The following is a 22,258-nucleotide window of genomic DNA, read 5'->3' as shown; positions in this document are numbered from 1 at the left end:
CATTTTCATCGAATCTTTATCCCTCTCATAAAATTAACTTAGCTGCCAATGAAGAAGAGTCTACAAGTGAGAATAGAACTTAGACTCAGTCATTAAACATAATTCAAATGTTTGAAGAAGTGAATAATTTTTATATCCAATATTGATTCAATTGCAAGATTTGTAAGCATTTACCATTGAGAAACTGTCTGCTAATGAGTACTTTATAAGTAGAAAATGTACAGTACATAATCTTGTTCAAAATCATGAAATTAAAAAAATAAGATTTTCAAATCTGTAATAATCTTTGAATCTCTTTTATCAAATGAACTATTACAATCAGTGGCATATCCAGGATTTTGAGAATATGGGTGGTGCTCTAAGCAGATTCCATGGGAGATCAAGACACATACCCCATTGTTTTTTGGAGAATGTTACTCAATTACCTTAGAATTGCTTTAGTTACCTAATCTGACCTACTTGAAGTTATGTAATATGCATTATTATATTTATTTTCATTTTAAAGTAGCAAAACTGATTACTTGGTATCAAGGATGTGTTGCAGCACATAAGCACCTGGATACACATGTTTACTATTGTTAGATATTGGAAAAACATGCTGAGATTTCATAACATTATGAAGGACAAAGATTAGTAATACATAATGCATGAAAACCATCAATATACTGTACATTTATTGATCAACACATTACATAAATGTATAAATATTGACATTATAAAATAAATTATTCTAAAGACAACATATATAATGGAAATCTCTCTAATTTATTGTGGACATTACAGAATTTACATATTCTAGATCATGTGATTCTCGAAGCTGTAGAAGTAGAATTTGGTACATCTCTTGATTGAAGTTTTCAAAATATAAGTTCAGATAATTGCTAGTAAGGGAAAGTATAAAATTGTAAATATTAAGATCATTTTAGTAACATTGCTGCATTCATTTATCTATCATCCATTGGCAGCATTTCTGATTTGGGAATCTTCCATGTATCAAAATCAGAAATGCTCTTCAGAGAATCTTTCAAATGAAAACTCTTCTGGAAAGTTTGTATCTGAATCTCTTCTGATGAAAATTTCATCTGTTCTGTGTCAAATGATCTGTAGATTTTTGAAACAAAAGATCCAATGGGCAAAAGAGAACAATCATGAAACATGTATCTTGTGTATCATCACCCACAATATGTTATTTCAATTTATGATTTGTTGAAATGTATCTTTAATCATACTAATCCATCAAATGATCATGAGTAGTGTATGTGATCTTAGTGCCTTAACTGTGTACAAAAATAAAATTTCCATTAATTTGATAAGCTATTTTGTGATATAACTCTTACAATTATAAACTATGTTCTAGAGCAATGGTTCCAAAACTTATTATGCCCACGAGCCCCTTCTCATAGCAAAAACCTGACCATGAACCCCCAAGTGAAATAACTCTACACAGTGGCATAGCTACATATTCAGTGCCCTGGAGCAAGTAGAATCAGTATGCCCCCTTGTTCCTAAGGTCTCGCAAAATTTATTTTGAACATTTAATTTAAAAACATATATCTAATTATTTTGATTTAAAAACTTACTTAATAACAATTTATTTGAGATTCAAGGCATTTCAACAAGAAGATATTCAATTTAATAAACAAAAATATAATAATAAAACAAAATATAATTCTTTAAGTATGGAGTGTCTAATAATATTTACTACATATTATATAAACTGTATTGACAAAATATGCAAGTTTAGTTTCATAACAAATACATAATAATATATAAAAAAAACTTCAAGATTGTTGTTTTCTGGCTTTTTTGTTTGCAAATCGGTCAATCACTTTCTCCAGATCAAGTTGACAAGCTATTGTTTTTTCAATTGATATAATAGCCAGAGCTAAGACGGTGTTGTGACACGCTGCTTCTTAAATGAGTTTTGACTAAGTTTAGTTTTGAAAAACTTTGTTCTACTGTTGCTGTCATCGTTGACCCTTCCAGAATATTTTTATCAGATGATGTGACAAGATATGCAAGTGATAAGCACTTAAAAAGTGCACGGTACATATTTGTCCAACGGAGTCAAATCTAATAGTTAATTGGTTAATTATTAAATTCAAAAATTTTTTTATCGATGTTTTTACAATTGACCTTTTTAACTTGGCACCCTCATAATTCTTGTGTCTGGAGCACTTTGCTCCAACTGCTCCACGGTAGCTACGCCTCTGACTCTACACAACAGCAAAATTACAAATTTAACTCTGATGTCTTGAATGGTGACGTAAAAATAAAATATAAATAAAACATTTTGATATTTAAAGTAATATTTATTGAAATTACTAGCTAAAGCTTGCCTGTTTTTGAAAAACAGGTATAATATAGTGAAAATAAAATAAAATGTATAATTTATTTCTAATTGGATTATAAATTACATTACAAAAATATAAAATTAAGTCACCAGTGAATACTAAGTGCTGTTCAGTGCACTGTCTGGAAATTTTAACTGTAAATATATGTATTTTAAAACAGGATGTGTATTAGTTAGCACCTCTTTACTAAATGTCTTAAAGTAAAAGCTGACAGAAGAGGGGCATCTGCCCAAAACACGTATCAATATGTAAAATACTCCTGAATAAAGAGTGATGTTAAAGATGCCCAGTGTCTACCTATGCATCCAGTTGTAAAGTAAAGAATAAAATTAAGTTCTTTATTTTATCTATTAAATTTTCATAGAAAAACATATTAGTAATCAAAATAAATAAATTACTTATATATTTTTAGTCATTAAATAGTTTTTATAATTATGAAAACCGACCAATAATTATCACTGTTTTGAAAAAAATTTAATAAATATATAAAATTCTATAAACATACAAAATAAATTCTAAAATGTCATAATGTATGCAATAAATGAAGCACAGAATCCATTTTCAAAATGGGCAAGCTTTAGCTAGTATTCCCACCATGCTTCTCATTACTTGTATTTTATGTATTTATCTATACTTATATCTTACTCAGGACATAAAAATGACTATCAGTTTATTGATTACTATTTATTTTTAACTTTCATAATAATGAAAATGGGTCGATAATTTTACTTTTTATTAAACCTTTCGCAGACCACTGATGTTTTCCCCGGACGCCCATCAGCAGTTCCATGGACCCCCAGGGGTCCGTAGGAACCACTTTGAGAAACATTGTTCTAGAGTAAGAATGCATAGAATAAGCCAAATGAACCAGTTTATTTTTGGACACATGATCAATTATTCTAGAGAATTTGGCCTAAAGATAGACAATTATGTTGCCATTTTGTAACAATATTAATAATTAAAATTTAAATTAATTTTAAATATATATTTCAGAAGATTTTGGAAGAGACTGATCTGATGATACAAGAGTTACAAGAGGAGCCGACTGTGGCTCTGACCATTACTTAGTGTTATCGAGGACGCAATTAAAGATCAGTGGTGGAACGAAAGAAGGAAAAGAGTCGCTCTGCAGCGAGTAAAAACAGAGTGCAGAGCCACTTTTTTCTTCCTTTTGTTCAAACCTGCATCTTCAACAAACTGATATGTTGCCAGTTATGCTAATTAGACTTCTGTCCAATCTATTCTACCAGGCACAGAATTTCAGAATTGCTACACAGTCAAACACGTAAAATACATGGATTTTGTTTGTTTTTTCCCACTAATTTTCAAAAAATTTATGCATATTACAATAAAAAAAAATTCTTTATTAATTTTTACATCAGCCTTCACTCTTTCTTTTCCTTTTTGGAGAAGAAAGAAATAAAAAATTTCAGCATAAATACAATAATTATCACCATTGCAGCATACATCAAAATTTGCTTGGAATGTTTCTATAAAACAAAAATATTTATTTAAATATTAATAATTAAGAACTTAAAATAAAGAAAAAATAAACTTACCAGCAAAAATTCTGCAGCATAATCTGTTAATTTATCACTGAAAAAACAAAAAGAAAATGTTAATTTACACATATTTAATTAGTTAAAGTAGTAAGTAATGTTTAAAATTATAAACTTACAATGGCGTTTTTGGTAATGGAACAGATTCCATCTTGGAATTTTTATACCAACCTTCCAGGAATTTTTCTAAATATGGAACTGTAATTTCTGGAAAGTTGTATGCATACATTTTACTGTGACGGAAACTATAATCACACATAAATACATAATTATAACAGTTGTTCAAAGTATTATAATCATCATAAATTTAAAGTCAAAATATTATTCAATTGGAAAAATTTATGATTGTAACACAGATGCTTAAGGGTGTGAAAGTAAACTTTGCTTTCTTGACATCTATACCTATTTAGATAAATAAAATCTATTTAATGACTTTTAAAATGGAATCAAAAAACAATTCCTAATTTAAAAAACCTTTATTAAATTTACAGAAATTCTCTTACAGAATCATCATATTATAATTCTAAGTATCTGGGGCTTAACATAATGTCAACACTATCCTTCGAAGCCCACGTTAAAAATATGCGAAATGAAGCTAATAAACTAATTAATAACCTTATATATCCATTGGTCGAAATAAAAATTAATTCAATTCAAAAACAAATGCAACTTTTTTCGGCAATAGTGATGAATTCAATATGTTATGCTTTTCCAATATGGGGAATTGATTGGATAACTCATTTTGAAATAATACAATTACAATATATAAGGAAAATTTATGGGTTAGACAGAGCGGTCCCTGGATATGCCATACGTCACGACACAAACCGACTACAATTAGAGCCCTATTTAATATTAATACAAAAATTTTATAAAAGACTGATTACTAGTTAAAACCCTTGGATTAATACCATATTAAATAATCTGAAAAGTCTAACAGAAACAAAGAAAAATTATGTCAACAATTGGTTCACTAAATTTAGTCAACTGTTGGCTAAATATGGAATTTCTCCCATTTTATTTGGAAACACAGAAGAAGATTGGCAATTTGGTAACTGTACATTAATAGAAAATTTGTTTAACAACTCTATCCATCAAGAAATAGTTAAATTACAGAGTTCAAAATTTCATCCCTGGTATATGGAGAACTTAAACTTTCCTCCTTCAAACGAATATATTAATTTTCACCTACCGTTTATGATAAAAAAATTTTATATGCAGCTCCGACTAAACAGTTTTTATATATTAGTGGATCAGAATTATATAAAGATCAGAAACGAAACATGCAAAATATGTCAAGAGCAAATTTCAATCTTCCATATAATATGTTCATGCAGAGGCTGTACAGAGATTAGGGAAAAATATGGTATTTCCGCTCTATCCGAGAGTAAATCAATTAAATGAATTCTATAAAAAGTTGTTTCAAATGAGCCCAACTATAATAACAAGATTGTACAATTTTTTCATTAAATATGTTAAACTGTCCAAGAAGGCCAGCAACAAATTTGGTAACGAGATATAATTAAAATTATTTTTTGTAATTCAAGATAAATACTATTATTAATGTAAAATTATCGAGTGTTTAAATTATGTTCCCCCTTGTAACGGGACCATCCCATATTACGAAAATAAATATTATTATTATTATTATTATAATTCTAAGTATCATAATGTGGCTATTATTATAACATTCCTCACTTTATTATGTCTTGGTAACATCAGAAGTCAAATTTAACCTACCTAAAAAGGATGTGAACTGTCAAAGTAGAAAGTTGAAATGTACTTAGAATGATGATGTTGTTTATTAAGCTCTTCTCATTCATAAAATACTGGGAGAATTTGCATGAAAAGAAGAATGGAAGAAACCATTCAAAATTAAACTCAGAGGAAAGTACAATGGGTACATTCCAGTATGCATTAAATGGTGCATTGGTGAACTGCAATGTACTAAATATGTTCCAATATTTACTGATGAGTTGGTGCAGAGACTGATGCATGTTGCACTTGTCAAGCTCTGACGGAGCAGTATTTCCACTGCCATAGTTATTAACTCCATTTTTACTACTCATCTCTATTAACCCAACAAAACAAGTCTGGAAATGCAAATATAGCAACATTATGAAGTAAAATTAGTATATAGCACCGTTTGCTTCTGCCATCTTGTTAGGTTGCCAGACATTCCAGTAAAAGTTTATCAAACCATTCACCAGTGGATCGGTTGTGGTCGAGACTGATGCATACTGGAATGAATCCAATGTTTTTGTTAAACCATTCAAAAAGACAGCTGATTGAGTCAATAAAGCAGTCAGTCTGCTATTTTGGGAGACATAGGTCCAAAGTAACAAAAATTTTTATGGATAGTTTGATCTAGACATGTCAAGTTCCATCACTCGACTCTTCCTATTGTTAGTTTGGCCAATCCTATGATGCACATAAAAGCTATGAGTTAAAAACAAATTATTCTAATTTATGAATGGAATAGGTAAAATTATTTCAAGCTAAGTATGTGTTATAAATTAATAATATTCATATTTAAAGAGTACTAACCTGTTCCAACAACAGATTTTTATTTACCTAATGTTTCCAGCTAACTTAGTAGCTATCCTCAGGATTGAACATTCATGTAAGAGAATTCTTTTAAATTCAAATTTTAACATTCTTAAAAGTGTTCCAAATATGAATTGTTCATAAATAACTTAAAGTAACATACAAAAACTAATAATAAAGAAATCATAAAATACAAACAATGATGAAAATTCATTACAAATCCATTAAATGTATACAATAGTAATTAGTGTATGGTTTTAACTTTGTCTTGGTTTATAACACACTTCCTTGCTGCAGATAGGCAAGCAGCATCCTTACGATTAAATACACAAATTCTTAATACTATGTATGTAGTTATTTTTTTCCTAGAGTTTCTCTGGTATGTTTGTCCGTGGTGGTTTTTAAGAGTTTACCATCCTTGAAGTGTGGTATATTCTCAAGAACAATTCCCATAATAGCAGCACTGTAGTGCTTTTCTCTTTACATACATCATACTGATGGTCCCTGAGAACTGTTTCTGGAACAAGCTAAAACTCTTTAAATTTACACTTTACTTTTCACCTTAGTTACTTTCATGCAAATCAATGCTTTCACAATTCCATTTTATAAACTATTTTATATTCTGGAAAATCTCGTAGCTAATAAAATTTGAAATATTTTCATAAAGTAAGTAGATATTGTAAATACAAAATTCAATATGAGTCAACCATTAATTTTCCAGCATGCTTAATTCTAAACCCTTGCCAGACTAATGGTTTTGCTGGTTCAATCAAGATTACATAATTAATCGGTATTACATCCTAAACCACCAATTACATCCCTTCCATGTCTGTAAAGCATTGTAGATGACTAGAAACTTAAATTAATCATTTTAATTGAATAAACACAAATTAAAGTTTAATTTGTTTATCAATTTCATAGATTTTCTATTCTATTTCAATTCTATTTACTGCAACAGTCAAAAACATTTCACTTATATAAATACATTTAATTGCCAAGAAATTTAGAAGTGATTTAATTCTCTTTTGATTAAACTTTATAATGTAGTAGAATCCAGTGATTTTAATCGCGTATTTTGTTATCAGTCATCTAACAGTATCAAAATTATTACATACTACAATTAAAATTCACTTATGAAACTTGTACTCAAAGTTATAATTATTATTACCTTCAGGTAAACGTGTGTTTTTAAGCTCTGTGCTATCAGTTTCAACATACGGCTGATAATATGCAGTCATAATCAGTCTTAATCAGTGCTTTTAACACTAATTATTTTCATCAATATTTGCTTGAGTTGTTGTTGTTAACCATTCAGTCATTGCTGACCCTGGGTTACCCTACAGATCAGATTCTTCAAGCTCATTCTATCCAGAACTGTCTCTTTTAGCTGGCACAGGGACAGACCACTGTCTGTCTTGATTGTATCTAACCAGCGAGTTCCTCTTCTCCGTCTTAGCAAGATGAGACCTATTTGTGGCTCATGAATACGAGTATACTAGCTTAAATTGCTGGAATTTCTGTTTTTAGTTATATCTAGCCATTATTAAAGACTACTAAGAAAAGTATTAATGAACTATAACTGGGCAAATTACAATTTATTAAAAATCATCCTCAACCTGACTTCATGGGTTAAGCAGATTTCTACCTGTATTAGTCTCAAAATTTTTTTATCTTCTCTTTGGTCTACTTCTAGATCCTTTTGCAATTAGTCAGTAACTAAGTTGGCCTCTCCTGGTCCATTCTCTCCACATGTTCCTTCCATTTATATTTGATCATCTGGTATGTAATCAAACCAAAATTCTATTTCATTAGCCATTTTTAGAGAAAAACAGTATACAAATAAGCCATTTCACAAACCCAAAATGTTTGGATTTTTTTGTCTTAACAAAGCAGTATTTATAATTGCTATGTTTTGAAAGAAGCAGAGGAAGACTCTATACTGATGACATTCTGTCTTTTTTGCATTGTTCTGCTGTACTATACACAAAAAATAAAGTAAAAATAACACTTACTATATGACCACTGGGCAAGCTGTTACTTTAAACCTCTCTTTTAGTTCAGGAGACTCTTTCGTGTCAACAAATGCTACATTGACTCTGTTTTGAAAACTGAAATATAATTTTGAAACATTAATTTAATTGAATGACAATTTATGAATTGTTTTACCTTCAAAATATTTATCAAAATCCAATAAATTTGCCTTTGAAATGTAAAGAAAATTAGAATGATGACAATATACACCAGCATTTTCAACCTTTGCTAAAAGCTGTTACTCCACCTTTAAACTTTAGTGTGCAATACTCAATACAGTAGAGCATCGATTATCCGACTTAATTGGGGAATGGGGTTGGTCGGATAACTGAAAAGTTGGATAACCGAAAAGTATGAAAAAATACATTATTAGTATAGTGTATTAGGCCTGGTTTAAATACTAGCCTCCTTTCATGGTCGAGCCAGTGCTGCCAGCTAAAACATGCAAAAATTTAACAAAAATAATATTAAAGTAGCCAAGACAACCAAATATTGTAGCGTCACATCACTAGTGGACATTTGAATTTGCTGACTAGAATGCGGTCGGATAATCGATGCTCTACTGTAATTTATTTATGATTTAAATGAACTATTGATTGTCAGGACATTGCAGCAGTCTGGGGTGTTGTGAAAAACAGATTAAAACACTGGTGCAACTACTGGATGATCCCAACATAAAGAAATTCATCTCGGCCCAGGACTGTTGTTTAATGATGAATCTAAAGTTTATTTTTAATAAATTATTATTATTACTATCCCATGTAATGGAGTACAATGTTTTGTGGCACCACAATGTTAAATCATTAGTCTCCAACAACTGAATTACACCACTGATTGAAAACCATTGATGTAGATGATATAATTTACATTCTCACCAATTTAAGAATAGAATAAGCTTGAAAATAAACAAGCTATAATAATCATTTAACTTAAAAGAATTTATAAAATTTTCTTACTAAAAATTGTAATTTGTATAAATTCTTACCGTACACCAACAGTTTCCATTTGGACTTGATACATTTCTTTCTTTTTCTTGCATGCATCATTGTAACTATGAAGAAAATTAATTAAATAATATTATATACGTCCATACAAATCATAAAATATATATATATGTTAATTATTACTGTAATTATGTAATTATTATCCAAGAAGTTTACATCATGCACCAATTGATAGAGTAACTGTCTGAATTTCATCTCCCATCTAAATTCAAATGTATTGTCATCTACTATCTCTAGGAAGTGCCATGAACAAAGATGGTGACTCTGCAACAGAGAAAGCATTTTGTGTTATACAGTTTGCAAATCACTCATCACTGTGCAGCAATAGTAATCCGCAGGAGCTGTAGAATTGTGTCTGCTGCGGGAGGAGCGCCGACAGACATGCCTTAGCAAGCATAGGAAGATTTCAGATATCAGTTAGATGCATGCCATATGACAAGAGATGCACACATTGAGAAATTATAATGTGTGCAACTGTTGGACAGTTTTCCAATGTTTTTAATGTACAGTATATTATAACATTTTTCAGATAATAATTAACATAATTACAATAAGTTAAAATGGTAGAATTCTTTTTGGAAGACTCTGTATATAACTCAAAAAAAATATAAGCTGAGAAATAAAAGAAAAGAAGAAGTTCAAAAAGAGCCTTAAACGAAAGGACTGTTGGAAAGTCTTATGAGGTTGTTGGAAGAAAGCCATTTTTATATTTAATATTTAAATTATTAAGAGCTGTAAATTAGTATTTAAAAAATTTGAAATAATTTTCATGATTTTTAAAGTATATTAATTTAAACAATAAATTTATACTTATTAAGACAACAATGACGTTAAAATAGTCCTAAATGAACGAAAATTATCAAATTTTATAGATAAAATTAAGATAAAATGCTTTTATCAGCTGGCAATTCACACGAGAAATAACCTCCTGCAAGATTAATAGTATTTTTCTACTAAATTTTGACAAAAAGAATGAATATTAGTTATAATGTGAAAATTCAGTTGTTTATAAGTGGCAAATAAAATGATTTTAATATATAAAAAGTCTTTAAATACAATATAAAAAACAATAAATTGTTTATGTAGAGAAAAGTAATTTTCCTTAATGATAAATAAATTACTAAATTTACAAGAAAGTTTTATATTAATTCTTAATAGATACTAAACTTGTTTAAATATCTTATATAAAATTATTATATTTATATTATATAAAGCAATTATGATAAAATTTTATTAATACAGATCGTGATCATTTGAATGTAGCCTTATTTGAACAATTTCTGTAAAAAATATTAAATTAATTTAAATAAATCTCTGCACAATAACAAGTTCTATTGATCAAATTTTGTTGTAGTTTGGTTGCATGATAAGAATTGTCTGTATGGTTTGTCTTTTTTCAAACAGACTCTTAAATAAATGCATTAAAGGATTTCATTTTGTTAATCTAAATCTGTGACTAATGTTGCAAGTGACTTCTTTGAAACTAAATGATTTACCTTGGTGTGCGTGTGACACACCTCATATAGAGTATACTCCAGAGTGTTTCAAACAGCACATTGATGAACTGTGATGTACTAAAATGTATTCACTTATGCACATTGTACTCGTCAGACTGTAGATACGTTGAGCTCCGACAATGCAATATAGCCACGTGTGTGGTTATTTTATTGACTCATCTTCATTAACCATAAATTATTTTGACAGAATAAGTCTGAGACTGAAGCATACTGGAATTTACCCATTCAATAATACATTTAAACTTTAAATATTAAGGGATTTTGCAACAAACATCCTTAGAAATTCGTGAAATCCTAAAATATTGTGAAAGCCAGGTTGAATATCACAGATTTAGATCGTCTCATTTTTCAGATTTTTAATTAGACATTCAGAAAAAAAAAAAAAAAAAATGATTTAATGCATCATAGTTTATGGAATTTGTTGTATTGTACACGGGTTTTTAAACTGCATCCCACGTCATGTATTGTACAGTAAATCCTAATAAGATGGCCACTTGATGAGTATCACAGATATTAAAATAGCTTTTTATGATGGCAATTAAGTGTTTGGCCAAGAACATTTTATTATGGCTGGATGCTAAGGGGATAGGGCATATTTAAGTCAAACTGTCATGAAGATTTCTGAAAATATAACCTGTCCAAATTCAGATCTGTCTCATAATTAACAAAATTACAATCATTTAAATGGTAGCATTCATTTTGGAAATTCCTGTACTTGAGTCATGTAAATATGTTTATATTTACATAGATACATGCTTCTTGCATGGATTTGTGATCTTCATATTTAAGCACATATTCATATATACAGTTGTATGATTCAAAATTCATCTTGTGTATAATTAGTAGTACAACCTTATTTCTATATTTATTTGCTTCAATATTTCTTAAATTATACTATTTAAGTTACAAGTTGTATATTTTAAAAATGGGACAATGGCTAACTTTTGTAGAACACACTGATTCTCATGAGATCAACTAATTTAAGCAGGAAGAACTTTGACAATACTATATAGTAAGTAAGAGAGAATATGAAATTGCATGTGCTGTTGTCCTAATTCCACCCTGAGCTTGGTGAATCTAGTAAATCCTACAAAAATCTACTGGTCAATTACAAACTTCATGCAATATTTATTAATGGTAGCATAGAAAAACAAATAAAAAACACTTAGCAATAGCTTCCACTTTATGACCACTCATTTTAAAAATTTTCTATAGGGTGTCTCCTAAGTCTGGCCCCACAGAAGCCAGACTTAGGTTACAGTGATGTTTGTTTATTCTTTTACAGTTAAAATGTGGCATCGAGCAGAAGAATGAATTTAAGTTATTTTGATAGTAGTTGGTATGAAATTGCCAGAGTTTAATGGCAATTTCATACCAACCAGACTTCCTATATCCAGACTTCCTACCAATTACATAGTGGGTTGGATACAGTCTGTTAAACTCTTCAGTAACGTCTCTATTCCCTGGCACCAAAATAACTAGAATTCATTCCTCCTCACGCAATGTCATGCTTTAAAAAATAAAGATCAACATAGCTCCTACAGTTCTGGATGTATAAGACATCCTTTATTATAACTGTATAAAATATTACATTTTCTGTATAATATCATACGGTTAAAACTATTTCCAGTAACATAATAGCAATTAAGTAACTATAATGGCTTAAACATTTTAAAATATTAATCTTAATTTAGCTTAACTCTAACACACTTATTTGATTTAAAAGATTCAAATGAATTAAATTAAAAGTATTTAATTGCTTGTTTAAGCTGTGTAGTGATTACATTGCAACAAACTGGATATACTACTTATAATTAACTCAAAATACACCTAAATGAAGTAACAAAACCAGTTTAATAACTGAAATAATGTTTTCAATCTTGTTTAAAGATCATCATTATATAACACAGAGATGGGCAAATGCGGCTCTTGCTGAAAGTGTTAATTTCTGTTTTTTATTATTATTTTTACAATTTTATTTTTATAATTTTGTGAAAATATGTTTATTAAAAAAATTCAGTATTTGTTTTATATTATATTTATATTATATAATGAAAATCGCGCACCTTACCATACTATCCGCCACGACAGTACAGAACTGCGGCTCCCATGCATTTTGCAAAACCTACATTTCAGCTCCCAATGAACTCTTGCTTGCCCACCCCCTGTTATATAACATATGTACAAAAATTAATTCTTAGAAGCTATATAAAGATTCATTCAAACTATCTGAAAGATATAGGGTACATTCCACTATGCATCAGTCTCAGCCACAACTGATTCACTGGTGAACAGTTTAATAAGGTTTTACCAGAACATCTGGCAACCCAGTGCTATACTGTTTGCTTCCTCCACAAGATGGAGGAAGCAAACAGTGCTATATTGGCATTTGTCGAAATAACTTTGAGTTAATACAGATGAGTAGTATAAATAGTGTTAATAATATATCTGTGGAGGCAGCCATATTGCTTCGTCAGGGCTCATCCTATCCAAAGCTCGACAAGTGCATTGGTCTCTTCATTGATGAATTTCACAGTGAATATCAGAACACATTTTAGAACATCGCAATTCATTGATGCCCTGTTTGATGCATTCTGGAAGTACTGTACATGTAGAATTCATGTTGGCATTATATGCTAGCAGGAATGCAATCTTCATGTAAAAAAATTAATTTATTCTTGAGAACAAAGACATCTAAATAGCAATGTCAAGACAACCATTGGTTAATAAATAGTAACAAGGAGTGGAATCACAGATTTGGGACAATGTGCAAATAACTATATTTATATGGAATAGAATAACATAAATATTTATATTATTCTATTCATGTTTCTGCAGACTTGGGCAAGGACTAAAGGATTTGGTCTTCTGCCTGGCTGGACCAGTTTTACTGGAAGGGTCAGAGATTGTCATATGTAATTAGTGAAATTAATCAGGTTTCCTGGCAAGGGCAGACCTGAAATAGAGTTACTAACCCAACTGTAAATTGGTAGGCTGTCAGGTCCACAGAATCCTTTAAAAGAGGAGAATCAGAAGAAAAAGAGACTGTCCTGCTGGGATACGAAGACATGCTATTCACTTAGTTACTGAGATTGACATGTTCTTATGTTCTCATTACCCCTTGTAAACATCGTGTAAATAAAAAATGTACTTGGAGGACTGGCATTACAAGGGGAAAAACAACACACCTACACAACAAAGAAGAGAGGAAGATTGCAGGATCCACTCTTAAATTCACTTAAGTTTTATTCCTTTTATGTTTCGATGTTTGAACAGATATGTTATATATACATATATATATATATATAGCTGAAGCTAAACACTTTAAAAGCATTAACGTCAGAATAAATTATATTTCTACAAACAAAATGTATCTTTATTGTTTCATTTATTTAAGTACTTTTAGTTACTTGAAGATAAAATTTGATAATGTGATACATTAAATTATTTAATTTAATTCAAAACATAGTATATTAATTTTACAATCTAAACTAATTTTTTTTATATCAACTTGTATTATTTAAATAAATTACATACAACAAAACTAGCCAATCTCCAGTTGTTGCACCTGTTGCAGCTTGCGTCAGATGTTCAAAATTTTCATCATTTAATGATTTGATCAGTGGTTCACGATTCTTTTCAATAGCTTCCAAAAGAGCATCGAGTTCCAAGGAACCTGTATATAAACACGTAGTAAAAATATTTATTGTTTCATTAAAATAAAAATTTAATTTCTCGTAAACACTTTTAATAAAACAAAATTATATTAAAAATCAATTTTATTACTAAGTTAAGGCCAATTTCACATTTAATGTGGTATTTTTATTTTAATTACACAGCATATGTTAGTTAATTATCTTACTTTTAGTAAGAAGATAGGCCAATATAATTTATGTTCTTTAATATATAAAATTTTGTAAATTCTTACCATCATATAGAAGAGGAATTCCGTCTCTTATATATAAAACTGTAGGATAAGACTTTATTCCATATCTTTCTTGAAGTACTTTATGTTCGATTAGTTTTACAGTTTTTACACCATAAGAATCTTCCAAATGATGACTTGTAGATGCTAAAAGTGCTTCAGTTTCTACACATTCAACGCATTGACAGCATGATTTTGCTTAAAAAATACAAATATTTTATCAATTTCAAACAGTAGATCTTTTTAAAGATAGCAGAAATACTTTAAATAGCTTATATATTAATTTATACTCACTAAATAGAGCAAGAACATATTTTTCCTCATTTATAATATCTTCAAATTGCCGAAGAACTTCCTCGTTTGTCAATTTTCGTTCATTTCCGTTTACCAAAACAACAAACAACCACGTGTACCACGTCAACCTCAACATGATTGTGGCACTGCGATGCCACTATCGGCAATTTGGAGAATTACAAAAATAAATATTAATATATTTAATAATAATAATATTTATACTTACATCAACATAATTTATAAAAATTAATGTAATCTTAATTAATAATTTAATAACACTTACATTAAGCTTGTATTTCAAGTATAAATAGTAATAATAAATGAAAACGAATTATTTAAAATAGCGATTTAACTTAAATAAATATAATTAAAATAGTAAAATTAATTTTAAATGTAATAAAATTAAATGAAATTAAAATTAATTTTATTCTTTTAATATAAATTAACCAAACACCGCTTCCGAAAATGAATTTAGGCATCGCTATTTTCTAACTTAAATTCACTTTCTATAAAACTTAATTAAGCATTTTAATATTTTATCACATAATAAAATTCAAATTATAACTAAAAACTCATCAAAATTTATCACAGAAAAATAACTAAAAAAATGGTATATAAAATGACGTCAGAAACGAATTTCCGCCGCCAGGTGGATTAATTCGGTTGCCACGACGACTGGATCAGTCTGCTTGTTTTTCTTGCAAGATGGCTTCCAAGTGGGGAGAGTTTCTATTGCTTATTCTGTGCATCGTAGTGATTTTCGGTAGCGTCGAAGTACCGCACAAGAGATTCGAATATAAATACAGTTTTAAAGGACCATATTTAGCGCAGAAGGACGGAACTGTGCCGTTTTGGGAAGCATACGGAAGTAAGTGAGTGATCGAACCGCGAATGTCCACGTTGCCTTATTGAAAGGGGGGGGGAATTCATCATTGATGAAGGAAGCTGGCAGCTTCCTTACATGACTCCTCTCACGCTTAAACGTTATGAGAGTAGATTGAATAGCGAATCATTACGTACACATCCACATCATCACATCCATCACCAAACTTTATCCATTTAAATAGATATTTACATAAAAATCCACGTGATCTTCACCAGATTTTCCGGTATCCCATACAGTAGGGTATTAAGATAAATCATGATGTATAATTTAAAGTGTTTAGGTAATTTCTTCTGTTTTTGGTGACTTGTAACCGAACATATTGAATTAAATTGGAAACGGCGGCAATCGGTGCAGTGTTTAATGCATATTTGGTGGCGCGTTATCCTATGCGTCAGACCGATCTCTTATAAACCAGGTGCAATGCTAATTCAACTCTACGGAGGTTGGGTTGAGAAAAGATGCCGGATGAGAATACCAGGGATTTCCCTCTGATTTGAATTTGTCCAGGTTCCGCAAAGCTGTGATGCACTGCTGTGGGAATTTCATGTGTGTATGGTAATGTTTACCAAATTCTAGCAAGTAAAGTGGGGTATTTGCTTAAAAATCTGTGATCTTTGTCATTTTTTGGTAAGATATGAACTCAACAAGGGGTTTCCCATCTGCCCTCATACAGGGAAAAAAGTGAAAGGAATCGTTCCTTTATATGCTACCCTTTGTAAGATATTTGCCTCTGAAGGTCGGTTTTTACCACATATCGGCGTACTGCCTATTCTCCATGCTCTGCGTTGGTCCGGACAAGTGATGGTGAGCCTTGATTGATGCTCTGCATGTAGTTTTGTGTTTCGGTGCTCACTATCACTTGCCCCTTGGTGTTCACTTGGGGGCAAGCCTCCACATCCCATAAAACTATATAACATCGAGTGCTACTCAAAGCTGGAATAGTTGCCTGAACTAAATAGTTAGTCTTTGTGGAATAACACGACTCAATCACAACCTGATTTTGGGGGCTGTATCTCTCAAAGGGTCACATGTGGAATTATGGTTCCTTTAACTTTTTTGCTTCCCTGGGTATGGTCTACAGCTCTGATAAAGTCCAAACTGTCTCCTTCAGACATGTAATTGTTCCCATTTTTCCATATATTAGGGTATTAAGATAAACCCTGATTCATAATTTAAAAATATTTGTATAATTTGTTTATAATTTATATCAGTTTTACATAATTTTACCAATGTTTAACCAAGCATATTGAAGTAAATTAGAAACATCCGTGATCAGTACAATGTTTAACACTAAGGCTCCGAGTAAATAATGAGCAACAATATTTTTAGGTATCGCATGTGCCATTTCAATCGACAGCAACATGTTAGACATTGCAACAGCTCGCTTTTTGGAGATAGCGAGATGTTGCAATGTCTCAAAATGCTCAGAAATATTGTTGCTTGTGATTTGCCTTAGCATCTTTTAAGAAAATAATTGAACAAAGAATGTAAGAATAATACTAGAAATATTATTAAAAAGAACTGAAAATAATGTTTAACACATATTTGATGATCAAATAGTAAGTAATATTTACTAAATTCTACCAGTTAAAATGGGAAAAATTCATGTGATCATTGTCAGTTTCTATTGTAAAAAGTTAAGACAAATCTTCATTTGTTTTAAAATAAACATTTAGTTTCAGTGATAGATTATCTTTTGGGATTCCAGGCAAAGATGACTTGGGGCTTCCTCTACATAATTTTAAATCATAAGCTGCTAATGTCTAATTATAGCTATAGAATTATGAGTTACAGTTGCATCGGAAAAATTGCCTTATTATTTTTTCCAGTTTCGGGACCCCTACACGTGTGCCTCGTATGCTTAGTGGGTGATTTATTCTTTATATTTGTATGTTGCTGTACTTATGATTGTTTAATGCCATATAAGTAAACACATTAGCTATATGACACTAACCAATTAAGCAGTTCAGTATAATAGTTAATGAATTGAGTTGATATCAAGATATTTGTCCAATTATAGCAATTACAATGGGATATTTGCTTACACTCCAGATACTCAACACTAATTTTTATACATTTCCACTAGCATTTTGATTCAGATTTAAAATACAAATGAATTCTTTGTTATACTTTATATTCTCATTTGTATTTTTAGTGTCCTTATAATTAAACATAAAAACTTACCAGTCAGTAAATAGAATCAATGAAATGTTTTAATAAAAAGTGGATTTGACTTTATATCACAATACTCACCCATTTCTAGTCATTAAAAATTCATATATTTGTCGTGCTACCAGTGGCCGAGCGGATAAAAGCACCAAATGCTGGTAGTTGGTTGTGGGTTTGTGCCTTACCAAAGGACTGATTATGGGAAGTTTTCTAGGTTTTCTTTACGTTGATAATGTCTAAATAGGGCCCAGTTTCCCATAAAAAAACCTCCTCTGAGGCATTGTCCACAATAGATCGCCTGTGTGTCACGTTGCTTTACACAAATAAAAGTAGTTTAAATTTTAAGATGAAAGTTATAACATATCAAAATTTCTATAGAATTAGCACCTTTTGATAATTATTTAATATTTTGATGTTAAATATTGTGAAAATTAAAACTTAATGTCTTAAAATTGCTTTTAATTTAATATATAATACATCAATGGATATAAATATATTTTTTAAACTTGTAATGTGTCCAAACTAATACAATTCTGAGATTTTTAGCATAAAAATATGCAGTTTAGACTATTTTCATACAGATCTGTCGTGTATAATAGTAATTAGACGAGACCAGTTTGACCTTGAATGAATTTCTCAATCGAAATCTAAATGGCTGATTGACATTGTAATATTTTTTAACTACTTATTTACTTCTTTAACACGTTAAGTGTCAAGGACGCATGTGTGCTGCCTGTTGTTTACTCAAGTACAAGCTTGAGGATACCGTGCATACATCCAACATCTTACTATGTGTAATGTGATATTTTACTGGATTGATGACTACAATATTTTAGTCTGGCAGTATGATATGCACCTCGTTTGATGGAAACTTCATTCTATTGCATGTTTATTATACTAATAACGAGGGAAAAAATGAACACTTTCAGATGATGCACTTCAATGTCTTTTATGCAACAAGTGATGATTCAAGCAAATTAAAATCCTTAGGCCATAGGACAAACTCTTTTAGATGTAATGGGCATACAATGCCTAAATTTTGCATAAACATCAAGATAGAAGGCTAATAGTTTTAAAATATGTTAAACCAACTGATTGATAAACTTGAGAATTATGATAAAAAAGTAAGAATTGAAGTAATATTTGGATAGAGATGATATAGAGTGCTGCTCAAAGTCATGGTCTGTGGATTTACTATTGTAATACAATGTTTTGTATAAGATTGATTGATTGTTTACACCACACATTTTAACATTGTAACATACAACTGCATAAGAGACTAGCATCTAATGTAATGTGTTGTGTGATGAAAAGTGCCTCATGAATCTTGATACTATAACTTACATATTAATTAATGAATGTAGTTAGATTAAGCCTCCATTTGCCAGCTGACAATTGTTGGATTTAAAGTTGTAATACTGATAATTATATCATACCAATAGTGTGTGAAGATACTTTTTTTTTTTTCTTTGTGGTTTTAGGCCCTTTCCCACTCAAAAGAGAGCATAAAAAGGCCCCAGAGTGTTATGTGAGAGGTAGGTTTGCGTGGGTTAGTAGATGGTGTCCCTAGGCGGGCTCATAAGAAAAACTAGTCCCTTGTGAGGGCTCATAATTTACGTGTTATATGTTATGTGTTATATTTTGTTTGTGCTATCATACTTACCGAGATTTTTTTGAAGTTAAGGAGAAAGAAAGTTTGATAGGAAAGTTGCAGTATGCAGTTTTAACCAAACCAGACCTAACCTGTATTTTGGATGACTCAAAGCAGCTGAGGAAAGGAAGCAGCAGTGAGCAGTCCAGCGATAATACTGCCCAACAGAAATTTGGAAGAGAAATTTGATGGGGGAGAAATGCAATACCCTATGAGAGTTGTTATAGCAGCCTTCCGGGAGGACTTTCGGGGGAGCTGGCTCCCATTTGGGGTAAGAAAGGAGGAAACCCGGAAAACTCCACTTAGCCAGCTAGGGAAAACCAAAAAGAATATTATATGGCAGGGGAGACAAATAAAACGGGGATGTTGGACGATATTACCACAAGAGGAGGATAAAGTTTTAGATTATAGGTAAAAGGCAAGTAGCCACCACACAGGCTTCATCAGGTGTATAGTTCTGTGTGATGGATAGTTGAGTTTATTTGGAGATTTCTTCTCTTTATATTTATCTTCATATTTTAATATTGCCAAGGTAGAATTTATAAGTCTGCAGTACTCATTCGGATACATTTCGTGCGATTAGTTTTACAATTTGTTGTTTTACAGTTTATTGTATCGTATTATCTAATGTAGCATTGGAATAATCAATAGTAAATTAGTAGATATATGCTTTCTTCCTCTTCACCTGCAGCACTGCCTCTGCGCGAGTGCGCAAGGGCAGTGCCGCAGGTAAAGAGGAAGAAAGAGGAAAGAAGAGAAAAGAATAGTAGTGAAATTTGGTCCTCGTGTTAGTGTATTAGTATAATAGTGTTAGTTCAAAGGAAAGAACTGGAGAAGTAAGATGTGAATGATGCTTTTTTTTTTTATCCACCGAGAAGACCTATGAAACCAGGGTCAGCCTAGCGGTTTTTATAAAATTTTTGAGAATGAGTTATGGAAGATTTACAGATGAAAATGATGTGATGAATAGGATAAAGTGTAGAAAATAAGGAAGAAGTGGGAAGTGGCATAATAATATTATGTTGTATTATAAAGAGAGACTAGTATATTTGATTAAGAGAGATTTAAAGGTGGTAATTAATAGTCTAAAGTGTGTGATAGTGAATAAGAAGACATTATTTATAAATTTTTGTGTGAAGATACTGTTTGCCCAACACTTTTGGAAAAGCATTGCTGATCCGCCACATTGACTAGTCAGAGAAGTACAGATCTAGCTCACATTTTCGGTTGTGTTTATATCAATATGAATAATTTATTATGCAGAAATTTTATGTAACTTTCTCACTATTAAATGTGCAAATCATTCTTCATATGATTTGCACTTAATGTGTTTATACCATATCAAAGAGGAGGCTTTTTAGCTGATAGGAAAAACGAGATTTCTTGTCTACTATAAAAAAATTTGACAAAAATAGGTTTTTAGTTTGCTAAATATGATCTAATTCTCTATGCGTTCGGCCTCTTTGTATTCATTTTTTTTTTTATCTACAACGTATGGACATTTGCATGAATGAAACTAGGTTAAATGTATTTGTAACTGTTTCATTGTCATGTATAAATAGAACTTGTCGAATGTTTAATAAAAGATTTGTGTAATTTGCATTGCTTGATGTGAGCATGACTAACTGAATTAACATTAACATTTAAATTAGAGAGAACTAGTTATGATTGCCATTATATCAAATTTTTATCTATTTTTTCAATAAAATAAGCAAGCCAAATTCAATTTGTAGAGAGGTTATTGTGGATTTCAGGTGTGTGATTGAGTGTTGCGATCTTGTAATCTGTTACATTGGGGTCAGCTATATAATTACCAAGAAATATAAGGTTAAATTGAAGTGTGCTTCTTCTCTAATTTGAGAGCATTGCATAATATGAATATGTTCATTATGTATAATCTTCCAAAAAGAATTCTACCATTTTAAATTACTGTAATTATGTTAATTATTATCCGAGAAGTATGCGATGTACACCAATCGATAGAGTAAATATTCGAGTTTTGTCTTCCATCTGCATTCGGGTGTTTTTGTCTACTGTCTCTAGTAAGTGCCATAAACAAAAATTTGTGTTTTGCGGGTTGCAGACTCTGAGACATCATGTGCAACATGAATGTTTGCCTTACATATGGAGTACTTTGAAATTGCCTGCAAAAGTCTTGTTATACAATAAGTGATTTTTACTAGTTAAATTACAAATAACTTTTGTAAGATATGGATTCCTGCACACTCTCCCAAACCTTCCATAAATTAAAACTTGCTTGCAATTTCTTTTTTGGCAGTTCCAATTCAATAGACGAATCTATTGCCGCATCCAATTTGGAA

General features: G+C 30.6%; 2 protein-coding genes across 2 annotated transcripts in view; one reads left to right on the top strand and one right to left on the bottom strand.

Annotated features, from left to right (window-relative positions):
* Positions 1 to 3,697: 3,697 nt before the first annotated feature.
* Positions 3,698 to 15,376, bottom strand: LOC136984971 (protein disulfide-isomerase A4). Its single transcript, XM_067282126.1, has 8 exons — positions 15,232 to 15,376; positions 14,941 to 15,135; positions 14,550 to 14,688; positions 9,477 to 9,542; positions 8,473 to 8,568; positions 4,033 to 4,158; positions 3,914 to 3,950; positions 3,698 to 3,844 (listed from the first exon to the last, which is right to left on the bottom strand). The coding sequence occupies exons 1-8, from the start codon at positions 15,365 to 15,367 to the stop codon at positions 3,740 to 3,742; spliced, it is 900 nt and encodes a 299-aa protein (XP_067138227.1). The 5' UTR covers positions 15,368 to 15,376; the 3' UTR covers positions 3,698 to 3,739.
* A 522-nt stretch (positions 15,377 to 15,898) lies between these two features.
* The window catches only part of ergic53 (protein ERGIC-53), a 30,285-nt gene continuing 23,925 nt past the window's right edge, over positions 15,899 to 22,258 (top strand). The window contains exon 1 of the mRNA XM_067281988.1: positions 15,899 to 16,099. Coding sequence (XP_067138089.1) covers positions 15,937 to 16,099 — 163 coding nt within the window. The 5' untranslated portion in view covers positions 15,899 to 15,936. The remainder of the gene's footprint in view (positions 16,100 to 22,258) is intronic.

The sequence above is a fragment of the Centruroides vittatus genome, unplaced genomic scaffold (assembly GCF_030686945.1).
Source record: "Centruroides vittatus isolate TY-2023 unplaced genomic scaffold, ASM3068694v2 contig_120, whole genome shotgun sequence".
Taxonomy (NCBI): domain Eukaryota; kingdom Metazoa; phylum Arthropoda; class Arachnida; order Scorpiones; family Buthidae; genus Centruroides; species Centruroides vittatus.
This window is presented reverse-complemented; position numbering and strand designations above follow the sequence as displayed.

What these genes read in the sequence shown, in the direction of transcription:
- LOC136984971 (XM_067282126.1), bottom strand. Translation starts at nt 15,367, where the DNA reads ATGTTGAGGTTGACGTGGTACACGTGGTTGTTTGTTGTTTTGGTAAAC. An exon ending in AATTCCTCTTCTATATGATG is followed by an intron (nt 14,689 to 14,940) that starts GTAAGAATTTAC and finishes GTTTATATACAG; the next exon opens with GTTCCTTGGAACTCGATGCT. An exon ending in GGAGATTGGCTAGTTTTGTT is followed by an intron (nt 9,543 to 14,549) that starts GTATGTAATTTA and finishes TTTTCTTCATAG; the next exon opens with TTACAATGATGCATGCAAGA.